At 38.2% G+C, this 16,987-nt stretch overlaps 2 protein-coding genes across 3 annotated transcripts in view; both read left to right on the forward strand.

Annotated features, from left to right (window-relative positions):
• The window catches only part of pparab (peroxisome proliferator-activated receptor alpha b), a 41,884-nt gene extending 39,431 nt beyond the window's left edge, over positions 1-2,453 (forward strand). For both annotated transcript variants that reach the window (XM_074634236.1, XM_074634237.1), the window contains exon 7: positions 304-2,453. In XM_074634236.1, coding sequence (XP_074490337.1) covers positions 304-548 — 245 coding nt within the window. In that variant the 3' untranslated portion in view covers positions 549-2,453. The remainder of the gene's footprint in view (positions 1-303) is intronic.
• A 4,378-nt stretch (positions 2,454-6,831) lies between these two features.
• On the forward strand, positions 6,832-15,226 carry yars2 (tyrosyl-tRNA synthetase 2, mitochondrial). Its single transcript, XM_074634235.1, has 5 exons — positions 6,832-7,659; positions 9,424-9,591; positions 10,527-10,682; positions 10,957-11,127; positions 13,225-15,226. Exons 1-5 carry the CDS (start codon positions 6,881-6,883, stop codon positions 13,382-13,384), a joined length of 1,434 nt encoding a protein of 477 aa, XP_074490336.1. The 5' UTR covers positions 6,832-6,880; the 3' UTR covers positions 13,385-15,226.
• Positions 15,227-16,987: the final 1,761 nt, after the last annotated feature.

Raw genomic sequence — 16,987 nt, forward strand, 5'->3', positions numbered from 1 at the left:
GAGCTGTAGAAGTCTAGTTATCTGTCAGAACACTTGAATTACAATATGCTGAAAGGTTTTTATGGACTTTTTGCCCAATGATGCCAAAAATATACCGTCTACTGCAGGTTTAAGATGCTTTATATGTTTGTTCTCCTTTTGCTCTTTGAGGACTTTATCTCAAAGCCTCCATATCACACAAATTGCAGAAATTGTGAATGCATTCTGGTGCCACCTTGCTTTTGAATACTTTTATTCCAACAGGAGATTATGGTTAAGGGGTCTCACTCACTCAGGTTTTATTCCCTCTTCCTCTGTGATCAGACCGCCCAGGCCTGGTGAATGTGGCGCACATTGAGCGAATGCAGGAGAGCATTGTGCAGGTGCTGCAGCTCCACCTGCTGGCCAACCACCCCGACGACTCGTTCCTCTTCCCCAAGCTGCTGCAGAAACTGGCCGACCTCCGGCAGCTGGTCACCGAGCACGCGCAGCTGGTGCAGGAGATCAAAAAGACAGAGGACACCTCGCTGCACCCGCTCCTGCAGGAGATCTACAGAGACATGTACTGAGGGGGGTCGCCAGGAGGAATAACCAGGAGAGGCACTCTTACAAATCATCTCCTTTTTTTTCAGGGACAGAAGAAGAGGAGTCCTCCATAAGCTAGATTGAACCACTTAAACCCCCCCCCCCTCACCCCCCTTATGCAGCAAGAATTAGCTTCTGGTCAGCACAAGGGGTCCTGTTGAGGCAGGAGAGGCCGACACAGAGCTCTCCACTCCATTGGCAGAAAAGTCATGTATGCAAAGACGTGATTGAGCCCCTATTCTAGATCCCAGTGTATGCAATCTCTGACCAAACATGGATAAAAAGACTAAATTTGAAGTATTTGAGGTGATCTCCATGGTTCTCCCCGTCCTGACCCTTAACAAGCCCTAAAATGAGGAAAGAAAGTGAACTTGATAGTCACCACTCCAGCAGAATGCTTGAAAGTAGATTTTTTTATAGTGATGTCAAAGAGCAAAGAGCCATATACCTTCACAGCTAACAACACCCAAATGACTTCAGAGGGCAGCGACATTAATACGGCAGTAGTGACGCAGTTTTCCAGCAAAGGCAGCTTCTGTCAAATCGGCTGTCAATAACGGGCGGTGACGACTATCCACGCATCAGCCCCCCTCCAGCATGTTTCTTCACCTGTTTTACACCCACAGACGCAACTGTGGTGCTCCTGAACATCGTCATTTATTTGTACTGTAAGCCATACTGTGTTTGTAATACTGGAAACATTTTCATATTCTTTTCTCTTCCTGACAAAGACAGCATCAAAACTTTGGTACAGATAATCACCACTTATTAGCAATAGTATTTTTTACACTTCAGAATAAGAAAGCAAAATCTTAGTTTGGAAGAAACGTTTTTTCTAAAGACTGAAAGGCACAACAGATTCACCGTGCACACACACGCACTACGATGAAGCACGAACACGCCTGCAATATGTTAATATGGCACTATTTTATACCGGACTTCTGTTAAAATGCCTTTTTCACAAAACACAGACTATTTGGCACTCCATCCTGTTTCTGTGTCCCGCTAACACCAAGATAAACCGCATTACAACCTTAATACAGGCAGACTTAAAGCGGATTTACCAGAAATGAATTCATCCGTTTCTTAATTTCTCACTCGGTGAAGCCCCGTTCCTCCAAAATACATCTCATCATTTCGTTTCTCTCAGTTAGTCATGTTGTGTCTCTCCATCTTCTCCTGTCTGTCTGCCTTCAATCGTATTTCACTTGCTGTGATCGGTCCTCATAAAACCTGCAGTTGATTTAAGAAATCAGGGCTCTTATGTGCACATTTTTATATGATGGCAAAATGAAAAGCATTATTCTGTTTTTCATAGAAGAAAATCCTAATGTGATGGCCTCGTAGATTAAACCAATACTTTGACACTTTGACCTTGTAGTTTCTGTAAAATCACCTGGGCAAAAAATCAAAAGACAAACACAAACGTGTGGCCGTCTGCACTTATTTGATTCTTTAGAGTAAGATAAAGACAGTCATCCTTTTGGTAACACTTTATAATAACCATCATTTATAAATGGTAAATTAATAGTTAATTAAACTCAGTTAAAAGTAATTTTACTGTTAACAAACAATGAAATGATAATTAATCATGTTTATTAATTATTACTATTTTAACAGTTAATCGTTGCACACATCCTAACATTTAATATACTATATGAAGTATTTGTTAATGATTTTACAAAATGTTTAGTAAACCTTTAAGAAATTGTTTGTAAAACATCTGTAAACATACATAGACAGATGTTTGTAACACTTTGTTAATGGTTATTAATTGGTTTACAAACCATCTATAAACATTATTTAGATGCTATTATAAAGCTGCAACTGATGATTATCTTGTTAAATGGTTAATAAATACGTTGTAAAGCATCTATAAACATTATTTAGATATATAGTTGATACTATATATATATATATATAATTTTATTTTTATATAATTATATATATATATTTTTTTTTTTATATAATTTTATATATATAATATTTAATATTTTTTAATATATATATTATTTTATTTTATTATTTAGATATATATATATATATAAAAATATATATATACATAATGTTTATACATAGTTTCAATATCGATATCTATATCTAAAGCATTTATAAACATTATTTAGATATATAGTTAATACTTTATATCAATGGTTAATAATTGGTTTCTGGTCCATCTGTCTATGTAATGTTTATAGATGTTTTGCAAAATATTTCTTAAAAGCTTACAAATAATTTTGTAATTATTAACAAATACTTAATATAGTATATAATGTTATAATGTGTGCAATATTAAACTTTTACTACATAGTGTACTATTGTAATCAGATTTTTATCGTCTCTTATCAGCTATGATGCAACATAGAATTTATAAGCAAATTATTTAATATACAACAAACTAATGATAACAAATTATAGCATTACTAATAATTAAGAAATGTTATTAATTATCATTTCATTGTTTGTTAACAGTAAAATAACTATTAATTAAGTTTAATTATCTATCAATTTACCATTTATTAATGATGGTTATTAGAAAGTGTTACCGCATTTCCACGAGATGTTTTTGTCCTCTCTCTAAGACGAGAACGGTGCACGTGAAGCTCCTGTACTTTGTTGTCATACTGTAGAAGGCGAACACGCCACACAGAAGCCACACAGGGAACGTCGATAAGGAAATGGTGAAAACATGCACGGCTGATAGTTTGGATGATATATTTGTAAATCTGTGACAGAATACTTTCCTTCCATTTCCTCATCCAACCAAAATCTCCTGAAAAATCATCATGAATTTATTGAAATTCAGCCACAAGAGATGGACCTTGTGTTTATAAACTATATAAACAGAGAGCGTACCGTACATAGCTGAAGTGATCACATTGACTGCTCGCCCCGACTTTAACCCATGAGGTATACAAGGTACTAAATGATGATCAACTTTTGTATTCCTCCGTTTGGTAAATAGTTGTTTGAGATTTTACAGTAAATTGTAGTTATGTACTGTATGTTCTTTTTTTGCTTAAATGCCACAGACTTGTGTTTTAATTGAATTGGATCATATTTTTATACTAAAGTATATATGTATGACTAAATCGGATAATTGTGTATTTGAAAATGACACGATTGAAGAGTGTAAATAGACTTAAGGGTAACAGGGCAACTGGTAATATGAGTATCCGTAGATCTGAATCTCCGTTGGGGACATTCCTTTTTGTTAATTGCTATTTTTTAGATAGAGAACCATCCTTGTTGCGGTATGCATTTACTTCATTTCAACTGTATTTCATTTAATTGTTGAATTAAGCTCTTATGATTTAAAGTGAAAGCATACGTGGGCTTTGCAGGGCTGTTCTAGCTCACAACTTTGACTAAAACTTGACCTCCGTGACCTTTAATCATTTGAAAAAAAATCAAACTACAGCCCAGCACTGATCATATAATATTGGTCTCCTGTTTTTTTACTCTGTTCTCAGGTTGCATATTTGTTAAGAAATGGGTAATATATGCACAAAATTTCATCATTACTATTATCAGAAATCATCCATAGTTGCCTCCTGTTGTAAACTTGTATTTTTATGTTATTACACATCACATCTCTGTTGATTAAAATGGAGAATGCACTTATAGTTTGCATCACATCACATTCTATTAGAGTAAAGAAGATGCAGTAATGAAAATGCAGTATGTACTGTTTTATAATCCTGTATTTCGTCACGCTTTTTTGTCTTGATTTTCCTCTCCTCACTCGCTGCTATATTGTACTAACTCACCAAACATTTCTTATGCCATGAGTAGATTACTGACCTTCAAGCTGCCTCTACTTGCTTATTATATATATATAAATCGTCTCACAGAATGTCAGTCCGACATGCACAGAAATCATTCAACGCAGCTCGGTTTTCTCCCCTCGCATGGATTCCTGGGACTCGTAGTTCCCGGGCTCGCTTGGGGGGATTAAACCACAAAACGATCCGTGCCTTAGCGTGTGCCCCATGCCATAAAACACTAGAGATTCTGAATATAAACACTTGACTTGTGCACACACACTTTTTAGACTTGTAAACTGTTTGTGTCGTCAGCTATAGAATTAGCTGTTTGTGACACAATAGGGCCACGCAGACAGGACAGTACGTCACAGCGACACTCAAAAGTGCTGTTGAAGCTTCATTTTTATGGTACAAAACCGAATCACAAAACGGTAGAGCCCTCGAGGAGAAGTCGTGTAAATGTGTGATGTCTGCTTACCCTTAGGAATGTCTGTTTTGTGTTGAATTGACAAGGGACTTTTTAACTTGTATCAGGGAAACTTAGTCTTCCTTTGTTGAACTAGCTCAGGACATAGAAGATACTGTTCTTCCTTCTCTATCTCTGTCTCTCTTTCTCTCTCTGGAGGGAGTTTATAGTGCTCTGCCTTACAGCACACACAAACACCAACAACAATATTGATTATTGATTTGACCTTTATTTTTTATTTTTCCAAAACTGACAGAAAGATGTTACCAGGGGTGGAGGGGGGAGGGGGCAGCAGTCATAGGAGTTAGATATTTGATTTATTTTAATTTTTTCTTCTTCCTGGATTTCATGGAGTTTGGTTTTTGTGGCTATAGTGTCATGCAAAGAGACAACAGAGACTGTCTTTGGATGTGTTGTTAATGTGTACTGTGGCTTGGTAACAATGCTGTAAATGTTTGATGAATGTATATCTAGTCATTTAAACAATGGAACAAGTTGACATTGAATGGATTTCAAAATAAAATGATTTTTAAATCCACCACATTTTGCATTCTGTTTGTTTGAATTTAAATAATAGAGTTAATACTAGAAGTGCACTCGGAGAGCGCAGACCTCCGCCAAGGCAGGGTTCAGGTACGTCGCTGCCCCCCTGTGGTGGCCTGTGGTGTTAATGCACAGGCTGAGCGGAGTTATTAAAAACAATTCCCGAAGCCGGATCATGATCTGGATCGCCACCAAAATCGAATGGATTGTTCACTGTGCCAAACCCCACCCCTCCAAAAAAATTCTTTCAAATCCATTTCTGACTTTTGGAGTTATCGTCCAAACGGACAAACCAACAAATCAACAGGTAATAACTCCTCACACCTAAACTAGGTTTCTATTAGGGATGCAAAACTGAACCGTATATCTGAATCTGAATACGGGCTGTGTGTATTTCCCTGTGGATTGAGTGTTTCGATAGTTTCACAGTATTTATATAGGACTTAAGCCTGCTTTATAATTAAAAAAGACATGAAAATCTCACCTTTTACAATATGGGACCTTTAAGTAGCATGCCTTATTTCATGTGTAAAATCAGTGTTATGGCTTCATATAATATAGAAACATTATTCATTACTATCAGTCAATCTATTTATATATTTTGGAGTTCAAAGAAATTATAAAGTGTTATTTATTTCACAGTCACACTGACTGAATTTTTGGCAAAAAAAGTTACTGTATCGATTTCAAATCATTGAATCGTATCGTATCGTGTCGTATCGCTCTAGATGAGCCAAATATCAGCCTGAATCGTATCGGAACCATGGAAATCGTATCGTATCGTATCGTTAGACCCCTATTATCAGTTGATCCGTACTGAATTGTAATGATGATGAAAATGTGGCCCATCTTCTTGGTTTTGTCCCTTTTCTCAGATGGTGTGGGGAGTTCTAAGGCCTTGGCTAACCGAGCTTTATAGAGACCCAAATGAAAATGATGTTTTATATGGTGTGGTTGATCCAAATGAATATAAAAAATGTGAAAGATGGTGGGCTGTCATTAATTGTGTCAAAGAAGGAATCTAGAAGTGTAGGAATCTAATGGTTTTTAAGAAATTTTATACAGTATATCACCAGATTCAGTGGCAAAGGTTGGCCTCACAATGGTTCGGGACTACCTACTCAGGGACAGAGGGAAATATAATGAAGCAGAGGTTAAACAAATTGGGAAAATTGGGAATGTTTTTATAACAAACAAAATGATGGAAGCACTTTAATGCGGATACGGGAGGATATGAATTTAGTGTAAAAAGTAGAGTTCCTGTTATGTTTATTGATCTGATGTAATAATTTTATTGAAATGTTGTTGTGTAATTGCTGAAATATTGTATGTCTGTATTTATTTGATGGAAATTAATAAAGCTTCTAAAAAGTGAAAAAGTGAAAAAGTGAAAAGATTTGAGGTACCAGTTTACCTGGTTTGTGATCTATCTTTGTGTTGTCATTGTGCTTTGGATCCAGTCCACTAGAGGAGCTCTCCTCCCCAAACTCCCCCTGATCAGCTCCTCCTCCTCCGGGCTCTTCAGGTCACATTGTGCATCATGTCTGCCTCCATGGTGAGGACCTGCTGTCATGCATCCTGTCTTCTGCTCAGGAGACCTCGTCTTTACCTCTCATTAAGGTCTAACCTCCACAGTTCTCCTCCTGCACCCAGCGGCCTCCTCTTCTCTCTCAATAAACGCGGCCTCGTGAAGGACTCTTTCCCGCAGGACGCAGCTCAGGACCGGCTCCCCAGGCTGCTCCAGTCCGGTGCTCAGACCGTCTACTGCGGCTTCGACCCCACCGCAGACAGCCTCCATGTGGGCAACCTGCTGGCCGTCATCGGCCTGCTGCACTTCCGCAGCGCCGGCCACCACGTCCTGGCGGTGCTCGGAGGCGCCACGGCTCAGATCGGAGACCCCAGCGGGAAAACGAGCGACAGAGAGCGGATGAGCGAGGAGGCTGCGGCGGAGAACACCCGCAGCATCCGGGAGAGTCTGCAGAGGATCTTCACCAACCATGAGCTGCTCTTCCTCCAGGAGGGCTGCAGGAACCTGGGCACCGTGACCGTCCTCAACAACCTGAGCTGGTACAAGGACCGGGACGTGGTGGGGTTTCTCTCGGAGGCTGGGAGACACTTCAGGATGGGGACCATGCTGAGCAGACACAGCGTCCAGACCCGGATGAGGAGCGACGACGGGATGAGTCTCACTGAGTTCACCTACCAGGTGTTCCAGGCTCACGACTTCCACCACCTGAACCAGGTCTACGGCTGCAGGATCCAGCTGGGGGGCACCGACCAGCTGGGCAACCTGATGTCTGGGCACGATTACATCCACAAGTAAATGTGCATCCTACTTTAAAAGAGTACAACAAGTTATTTCAGAGAGCTTTGTTCCAAACCTCGTTTAAAATTCTGTTCATTTAAAGGGACTGTTTGTAACTTTCACAAATGCTTGTTAACAGCGACACCTGTGGCCGTTAAGTCGACTAAAGTCAGCGTTGGGTTTGCGTTTGCTCGCTCTACATAGACATGAAGGAGCATCGCTCGACACAGTGAGGCGACACACGTCAGCTAAAAGCACAATATCACTCTATATTTCAGCTGCTTGGCAGTAATGTTAGCTGACCAGACCAAGGTCTCTCCATGAATCAATGCTGATCCTAGTGTTGGCTTTTTGATGCAGGAAGAGAAACGTTATTGCCTCCCGACTGCGCCCGCAGGGAGACACCGGCACCCGGTCGGAGACGGTAACGTTTCTCTTCCTGCTTCAGCCCCGCTGATAACGTTTCTCTCTGCAGAGCTCCGTCACTTCACAAGACACGGGAAACCTCTGTTGGTCTGGAGGAGCTGCAGCAGTTATTTCTGCACAAACGTCCACTGAACATTCACTAGATATTCTCAGAGCTAAACTAACTCTTCTGCAGTGTGGAGTGAGCAGCATGCACGTCTAGAGGGGGAGCGAGAGAGCGAGAACGCGCGCGTTGTGTGTGTGAAGGCAAGCAGGCAGCAGAGCAGGGACTCCGGCCACACGCTAGCGCGCATATGCGAGCCGCATGGGATCCCGACCCGGTACATTTATACGCTTAGAAAGTTACAAACAGTCCCTTTTAAGATCTTGTGTGAACTGGGGTTCTCAACCTTTTTGCAACTTGAGGCTCACTTCTGATTAATAAACAATTTCCAAGGACCACCCTCCCAAATAAATGACAAACTGGGTTATAGATAAGTGTTATGTCACTGTCAGGTGAAATGACACGCATAAGTATTCAGCTTCCTCTCAGCATCACATCACTGCCTGCCATTAGGAATCCAAAGTATTCAGGGTCCTCACGACACGCTGTGGAGCTTTTACTGGAGCAGGGTTGTCTCCAACATCACTTTCCATTTTGTGTCACTGCATCCGAGAGCATTATGTCTGTAAAGGAGAGACTCGTGGGTACCCACAGAACCCATTTTCATTCACATATCTTGAGGTCAGAGATCAAGGGACCCCTTTGAAAATGGTCATGCCATTGTTTCCTCGCCAGAGTTTAGCATAACTTTGGAGAGTTATTTTGCGCTCTTCCCGACAAGCTAGTATGACATGGTTACCAATGGATTCCTGAGATTTTTTTTTGTTTCATATGATACCAGTATCTAAACTCTAGCTTTAAAACTGAGCCCCCTACAACCTCTGAAAGACAGAATAGTGGCTGTCAGATTTTGAAGAGGTTAATCTAACCATTTGAAGTACCTCCGTGGTCCACTAGATGGTGCTCTGAGGCCTACCACCCAGCCCAGTGGTTGAGATCAGCTGATCTAGGGCTGCAACTCATGATTATTTTCATTGTTGATTAATCTATTGATTATTTGTTTGGTCTATAAAATGGTGAAAAACGTTTTTCCCAGAGCCCAAGACGACGTCCTCAAATGTCTTGTTTTGTCCACAACTCCTATATATTCAGTTAAATGTCACAGAGGACTAAAGAAACCAGAAGATATTCACATTTAACAAGCTGGAATCAGCAGAATTCACCAATGTGAACCAATTCCACTCAAAAGTTTTAAAATACCTTCATCAGACATGCAACACTTGGTTAATAAATCCTGATTTCTCTGCAGGGTGAGCGGCGAGGAGGTGTACGGCCTGACCATCCCGCTGGTGACCAGCACTGCCGGGGACAAGCTGGGGAAGACGGCGGGCAACGCGGTGTGGCTCAACAGAGACAAGACGTCTCCCTTTGAACTCTACCAGTTCTTTCTCAGGCAGCCTGACGCCAGTGTGGAAGGGTAGGTGGAGATGAAGCCTGTCGAGAGGTCTTATCATATAAAGATATGATGAAGAGTGCAATATGGAGGAAGGAACCTGTAAAAATAAAATAAATGAATAAATATGTTATTAAATGTAGCAAAAATAATATGAAAAATAAATGTAGCCATTCAATAATTGATAAAATGTGACATAAATTGATATTTCAGTTTTAATTTACATATTTATTTATCTTTTTATTAATTCCCTTATTTATTCACTCTTCTGTTTAATTTTCACTTTTATTTATTTATATATTTTTTATTATTTTTAAAATGTATTTATTTATTGTTGCATTTTTTTTTTTGCATTTAAATTATATTTATTTTTAAATGTGTGTATTTATTTATTTATTTCTGGATGATTTTCCCTTTGCATTTCACCCCCATTTATTTCTCCAAACTTATTTATTTCTGTATTCTTTTCTTTATACATTTATTTACACATTTCTGTTTAAATTTTTTTATGCATTTCTGCCTCATTATGCAAATGAAGGGGCTGTCACTCAACATGTGTCATCATGGGGTGACTGTATGTTAGTTAGCTAAACGGTGTCTGCTTCTGCTTATCAACTACATAAATAAATGCATAAATAAATACAAACATTTAAAAATAAATAAAAAAAATGAATGCAAAAGTAAACACAAGAGTAAATATTAGGGGAATTAATACAAAGATAAATAAATAAAGAAGCAAATGAAAACAGAAATGACAATTTATGTCACATTTTATCAATTAATTAATGACTACATTTATTTTAAATATCTTTGCTATATTTAATGACATAATGTATTTATCAAGTAATTTATTTATTTATTCCCTTATTTTTTATTTTGAACCTAACATACTGTAAATGTAGCTATTATTCTGTGTACTGTAACAGGAGGCTGAGGTATACTGTGTGCTGTTTTCGCAGGTACCTGAAGCTGTTCACCTTCCTGCCTCTGGCGGAGGTGGAGAGGCTGATGGAGCAGCAGAGAGAGGATCCGGGTAAACGCCTCGCACATAAACGACTGGCGGCAGAGGTGACCAAACTGGTGCATGGAAAAGAGGGCCTGGAGAGTGCAAAGAGGTCAGAACATGCTGCATGTGTTTGTATTTAATGTGGTATTTAATGCTATTTTATTCAGTATAATTACAGTTTTCTACATGTTATGTTTTATTTATTTATATTTGGTTTAAAGACAGCAGGATTTCATTCAATTGGAGAATAAATGAGTGTAGCTGAGAAAGGAACTCCACTAGGCTCACTGTTCTGTAGCTGGCCGTGACCTCTGACCTCCTTGCAGAGGGGATAATCTACCAAATCAGACAAGTAAAGTCATATTATATATTATTTTTTGCAGATGTACCAACGCACTGTACCACAGCAGCGTGCAGGCCTTGGAGGAAATGAGTGACGAGGAGCTTCAGGAGCTCTTCAGGGAGGCTCCGTTCCACGAGCTGCTGCTGGAGCCGGGTACCACCGTGATAGACGCCTGTCGCAGGGCCAGCGCCATCCCACACGGACCCAAAGGGTAGGCACTGATTCCAGTTAAATCACCCGTTCAAAAGATATGATCTATGTTAGAAAATGCACCGCTAACGTTGGCTGTTAGCTCAAGATTATGCTGTTGAGAAAACTGAAATATTATAATCGGCAGTTTAAATCAGTTCACTTTTCATTTTGGGGTCAGTCAACTTTGTTGTTGCAACTGTTAATGAAACGCTGTGCTATCGTTGCTGAATTCAACCAAAGTGTTCTTCCAGGGTAGATATTGACAATTCTTGATAATAAATGAAACCACAGAGTGCTTATATGAACGTTAAAGGGTCAGTCCTCCCAAGTTACAAAAACAGATTTTCTCCCTTACTTTTTAGAGGTGGTTTGTTCAGAAGAAAGATGTTCCAAAGCAAAATGTTGACAGAATGTTCTTTGCATTTTTTATTAAGCGTAAATGAGTCACCGTGTTCAGAAACAGATGTTGCTGTTAAAATACTTTCCAACTGCATGTTATTAGAGCAGCAACACAAATCTAAACAAACAATACGTTATTGTCTCATGTTCTGTTTCATTTTACTTTTAAGAACATATTCCAGTAGAGCTATAACTAATGATTATTCTCATTATTTATTAATCTATCACTTATTTAACAATTAACAGTTTCTTCTATAAAATAATTGAAAACCTCATTATAGGCTCTTGGGCTCTTTGTGAGGGACATTTGAAACTTCATATTATGACTTTTTATGAATTTTTTTTCTCCATTCTATACTATGACTTTCTTAAAATTATATTTTTCATGACATAATCCTATAACTTGATATGACATTTTTTATGAAATACTACACTATGACTTTTAAAAATATTTTTAGGACATATGACTTTATGTGATATTTTTATAACATACTATACTATGACACTTTGATGACATATTATATTATGACTTTATAAAATGATATTTTTATAACATACTATACTATGACACTTTGATGACATATTATATTATGACTTTATAAAATGATATTTTTATAACATACTATACTATGACACTTTGATGACAGTATATTATGACATTTTTGAATATACAATGACTTTGTTATGTGATATTTTTCACGACAGTTTTTATGATCTATGATGTTTTTAAAATAGAATAGAGTTCCTTTATTGTCACGGCACAGAGTACAACAAAATTAAGTGGCAACCCTGACGGTGCATTCACACTTATAAAGCAGTAATAAAAATATAGAAGAATAAAAATATATATTATAAATGGAAAATCTGTATTTGCTGTGACCTATAAAACAGTAAGATAGTTGAGATATACCACTTCTGGATATTGCACAGCGTTCCTACTCTGTATGGAAAAGTATAGAATTAGATTTTAGTAATTTCCAGGTCTGGACAAGCATGGAAAAATATTTGTTTGCCCCTATTCTGTTTTCTAAACTATAAAATTCTGAATTTCTAAAAATAAATTGATCATACGCAGAGTGTTTTTCATGGCATTTGGAGCAGCCAGTGCAGCCAAAATGTTTACCACTGTGTGAGAGAGCGCAAGCCAGAGCGAGCTTGATGTCGTTGAAAGCAAGGCAAAGAAGTATGGCGTGCAACTGAACGCACACTCCTACGCAGCGCTGCCTTTACTGTACGTCACACTGCAAAACAGTGCTGCCCCCAAGTTCAGGATGTTTGACAGTGGAACGTTGTCCAACTTTCTGCATAGCAGTGTGGACTGAACGGCCACAATAAGCAAAAGTCGGTGATTGTAAGCCATATGTAAAGGCAAAAGTACCGTAGTCTTGTCACAGCAAGTCTGGAAATTTGAGTCTAGAAAAGTATGGAATTTTGAAATGGAAAATGTGTCTGGTGTGAGCACAGTACACAGATTAATATGTCAGATGAGTGATATACTGCAGTTTTGATATTTGATTGGAATTTTCATAGTTTACTTCGATACTTCCGTTAGATTTCAGGCTTCAGAATACAAAGTGTGTAAAGACTGGTGAAAGCTGGATAAATTAGCATGTTCGTGATGTGTTTTGCAGCAATGCGAGTTAATGTCCTGACTATATCAGACAGGTTACGTAGAGGAAACTCTTCACTAACCGAGTGTTGAAATGTTTGTTCGTAGATATCAAATGGTTTCGGACGGAGCCGTGTGGATCAACCACAGGCGGGCAGACAAACCAGAGCAGGTACTGATCCCCAAACTCCATATCCTGTCCAACGGACTTAGCTTGCTCAGAGTGGGCAAGAGGAACTTCTACATCATCAAGTGGCTCAGCCTCTGAAGGCTGTCTGCTGCTCGCAAGGGACCAGTTTGACCTATGACCTACTGTATGGTGGACTGACTGGGAAGGTAGGCGACCAGCGGGGGTCAGTGAGGAGACGTGGATGGACTGATATCTTGGAAAATACTGGGTTTTTTGGCGTAGTTTAATAGAGCCACAACAAATGTCTTTTCCGAGCGGAGGAGAGCTGCTCGCAACACAGCAGCACGGTTTGAGCTGTGCTCGCCACACATCACAGCATCACAGCTAAGCTGGCGTGGCGCAAGCCAGTGGATATAACAGGTTTCAGAGCGCAGTGGTGCCGTTGTCGCGTTGTCCGAAAGGGCCTTCAGTGGGTGAGAGACTGAGAGAGAAATGGAGAGAGCTAAGAGAAAGAAATACTCAAGATGGGACAAAAAAATGAATGAATGAAAACTGATGAATATTAGTTTGTACCAGAGATTCACAGAAGTTCACCCCAGAGGGGCGAATTATTGATTTTTCTTTCTTGAGAATTAAAAGTAGGTCTATTTAACAAAAAATGCTGTTGCAGTGTACTTATTATTTTGTTATTTTCATTCTTTAAAAGTCACCAGAATGCAGGAAACAAAGTCTCTGAAACTCCAGTTTTCCGTCCCCCAGACCTCCCACTTTGGTTTTGAAATCTTCCATATTTTTAAGGTCTCAAGGTTGGCAAGTATGAGCTTAAACCCTTAGTGATTGCCCGTGGTCGTCGTATAAATATGTACAGATGTGACGTTTATCTAAAGCTATGGTATTAAAAAGGCATTTGATATAAAGATTGTTGCCTGCTGACTTCTTGGAAAGCGTCCACTAGGGAGCAGCATTGCTCCATAATCTCATAATGGTGATGCTGCAGGCTCCCACAGCTGCACCACGCACCCTGCTGTGACCCCCAAAGGTAAATAATTGCTCACAGTAAAATTAAATCACATCATTTCTCGCAAACAGATTATAGTTCTATTTTAAGCAAGTGTTTTTTCAGTTTGATGTGAACATGAGGCCAACATCTGTCTTCATGTGGATGTTTGTTTTCTGTCTTAGTGGTGGAAGGTGTAAACCGGACCAGAAAGAAAAGAACGAGGTTTTGGATAAATTCCCAAATAAACTAATCTTGTTTGCAGATTATTTTTAGATTCCATAAATTTTATATATCTATTAGTGGAATATTTTTTTTAAAGATTGACATTAGATTTTCCCCCCAACCGTACAACATTTTCACTGTGGTGTAAATAACTATTAATAACTTTCAACATGCAGGACCTTTTATTTATTTTTGGATATTTATTTTTTTGCATTTGCAGACTTCTTAATGTGCAGATGTGCGTGTGGCTCTCTAGTCCTTGTACATCTGTTCTTCTCTTTTTCTCCTGGGGGCCTGTGGACATGAGGACAGGGTCTGGTGTGTGTGCTGACCTTGACCTACCCCTCTCAGCTCCAGAGAATTGGTGGAAATACCATCCCATAAGGATGCACATTTACCCAAATTGCAGATTTATTTTTCTTCATTGGCCATCGTTGGATGGTTTTGACATTGAGGGAGTATACCTACTTCCACAGAGGGCCCACACCTTGAAGCTTTAGCCTATGTATTTTCAGATATGAAATTTATTTTAAGGTGGAATGTTTATAAGCAATTTAATTTTAACAGATTTTATCAATCTTACAGCATATTGTTTTGATCCTAGTTTTTGCTGTTAGGATGCAGTTTTTATTAAAAATTGCATTATACATGTCTACCAGTTAATATTACAATTTTAGCCCAAATATATTTTTTTTTCTAATTTGATAGCTGAAATAATAAAAAAGTAAACTAATAAATAAAAACATGTTGGAAAACAATTAAAATGCAACATTTAATTTTTTTTTAAATAATCAAAGTAGTGTTGTGTTGATGATAGGGCTGTCAGAGTTAATGCAATAATTAAACAAATTTAGTTTTAACGCCAATAATTTCTTTAATGCAAACGATCTTTTGGAGGTTGTAGCGGGCTCAGTTTTAGATCTTCAGTTAGTACCAACCATGTCATACTAGCTTGTCGGGATGGAGGTTAAATAACGCTCCAAACTTGCGCAAAATTTTGGCGAGGAAAAACTCATGGCCATCTTAAAGGGGTCGCTTGACCTCTGACCTCCAGATATGTGAATGAAAATGGGTTCTATGGGTACCCACGAGTCTCCCCTTTACAGACATGCCCACTTTATGATAATCACATGCAGTTTGGGGCAAGTCATAGTCAGGTCAGCACACTGCATGACTTTTTCTTCACACATTATTAATTTTTTTTTTAAATGTCTAAAAAGGCACCTGACAGCTGTTGGCCTTGAGTTCTCCATGTTATAATTTGAGCATATTTATTTTATGCTAAATGCAGTACCTGTGAGGGTTTCTGGACAATATCTGTCATTGTTTGGTGTTGTTAATTGATTTTCCAATATCAAATATATACATACATTTGCATAAATCAAGCATATTTGCCCACTCCCATGTTGATAAGAGTATTAAATACTTGACAAATCTCCTTTTTAAGGTACATTTTGAACAGATAAAAACATATTTTTGACAATGCTCAGTTATTCATAAATTGTGACCACTGGTGTGTTGTGATGAGATTTCTTTCTTTTCTGTGACACACTCTGATACTTCAGATTTACGCTCGCTATTATAGCTCATATTTCAACAACAATAATAGCTGCTAAATGTCCAGCTGTGCCATAAAAGTGTCCGGGCCATCAGTTTTGTGTTGTTAATTGATTTCCAATAATGAATATATATATATATTTGCATAAATCAAGCATATTTGCCCACTCCCATGATGATAAGAGTATTAAATACTTGACAAATCTCCTTTTTAAGATACATTTTGAACAGATAAAAATTTATTTAATTAATTTACAATTAATTAAATATTTTAATTGATTTACAGCCTTAATTGAAACTGTTTTGAGGATAGCTGCAATTTAAATTTGTAATGTTTTTGTTGCCATAGCAGTGTTAAATTTGAAGAAAAGCTTGGATTTGGTGCACAGACTCTATACAGTTTGATTTGGTGTAATATGCAGACATGCTGTATGCTCAACCAGCCTGTTGGGCTGCAGTTTGCATTGTTATAATTTGAGCATATTTGTTATGCTAAATGCAGTACCTGTGAGGGTTTCTGAACAATATCTGTCATTGCTTTGTGTTAATTGATTTCCAATCATAAATATATACATATATTTACATAAATCAATCATATTTGCCCACTCCCATGTTGATACTTGACAAATCTCCCTTTTAAGGTACATTTTGAACAGATAAAAAATGTGAGATTATTTATAATTAATTAAATATTTTAATCGATTTACAGCCTTAATTGAAACTGTTTTGAGAATAGTTGCAATTTAAATGTTTTGTTGCTTTAGCAGTGTTATATTTGAAGAAAAGCTTGTTTTTGGTGCATAGAACTCTGTGTATACAGTCTGATCTGGTGTAATAATGCAGACATGCTGCAAACCTGCTGCAACTAGCTGGTCCATTGCAATTTACATTTTTAATGTTTTTGTTGCCATAGCAGTGTTAAATTTGAAGAAAAGCTTGTTTTTGGTGCATAGAACTCTGTG

This window comes from Sebastes fasciatus, chromosome 4 (assembly GCF_043250625.1).
Source record: "Sebastes fasciatus isolate fSebFas1 chromosome 4, fSebFas1.pri, whole genome shotgun sequence".
Taxonomy (NCBI): Eukaryota; Metazoa; Chordata; class Actinopteri; order Perciformes; family Sebastidae; genus Sebastes; species Sebastes fasciatus.

Bases quoted from the DNA above. Each gene is read 5' to 3' on its own strand.
- yars2 (XM_074634235.1), top strand. From the start codon at position 6,881: ATGTCTGCCTCCATGGTGAGGACCTGCTGTCATGCATCCTGTCTTCTG. The intron at 7,660-9,423 runs GTAAATGTGCAT...ATTTCTCTGCAG, and splicing joins GGGCACGATTACATCCACAA to GGTGAGCGGCGAGGAGGTGT. The intron at 11,128-13,224 runs GTAGGCACTGAT...GTTTGTTCGTAG, and splicing joins ATCCCACACGGACCCAAAGG to ATATCAAATGGTTTCGGACG.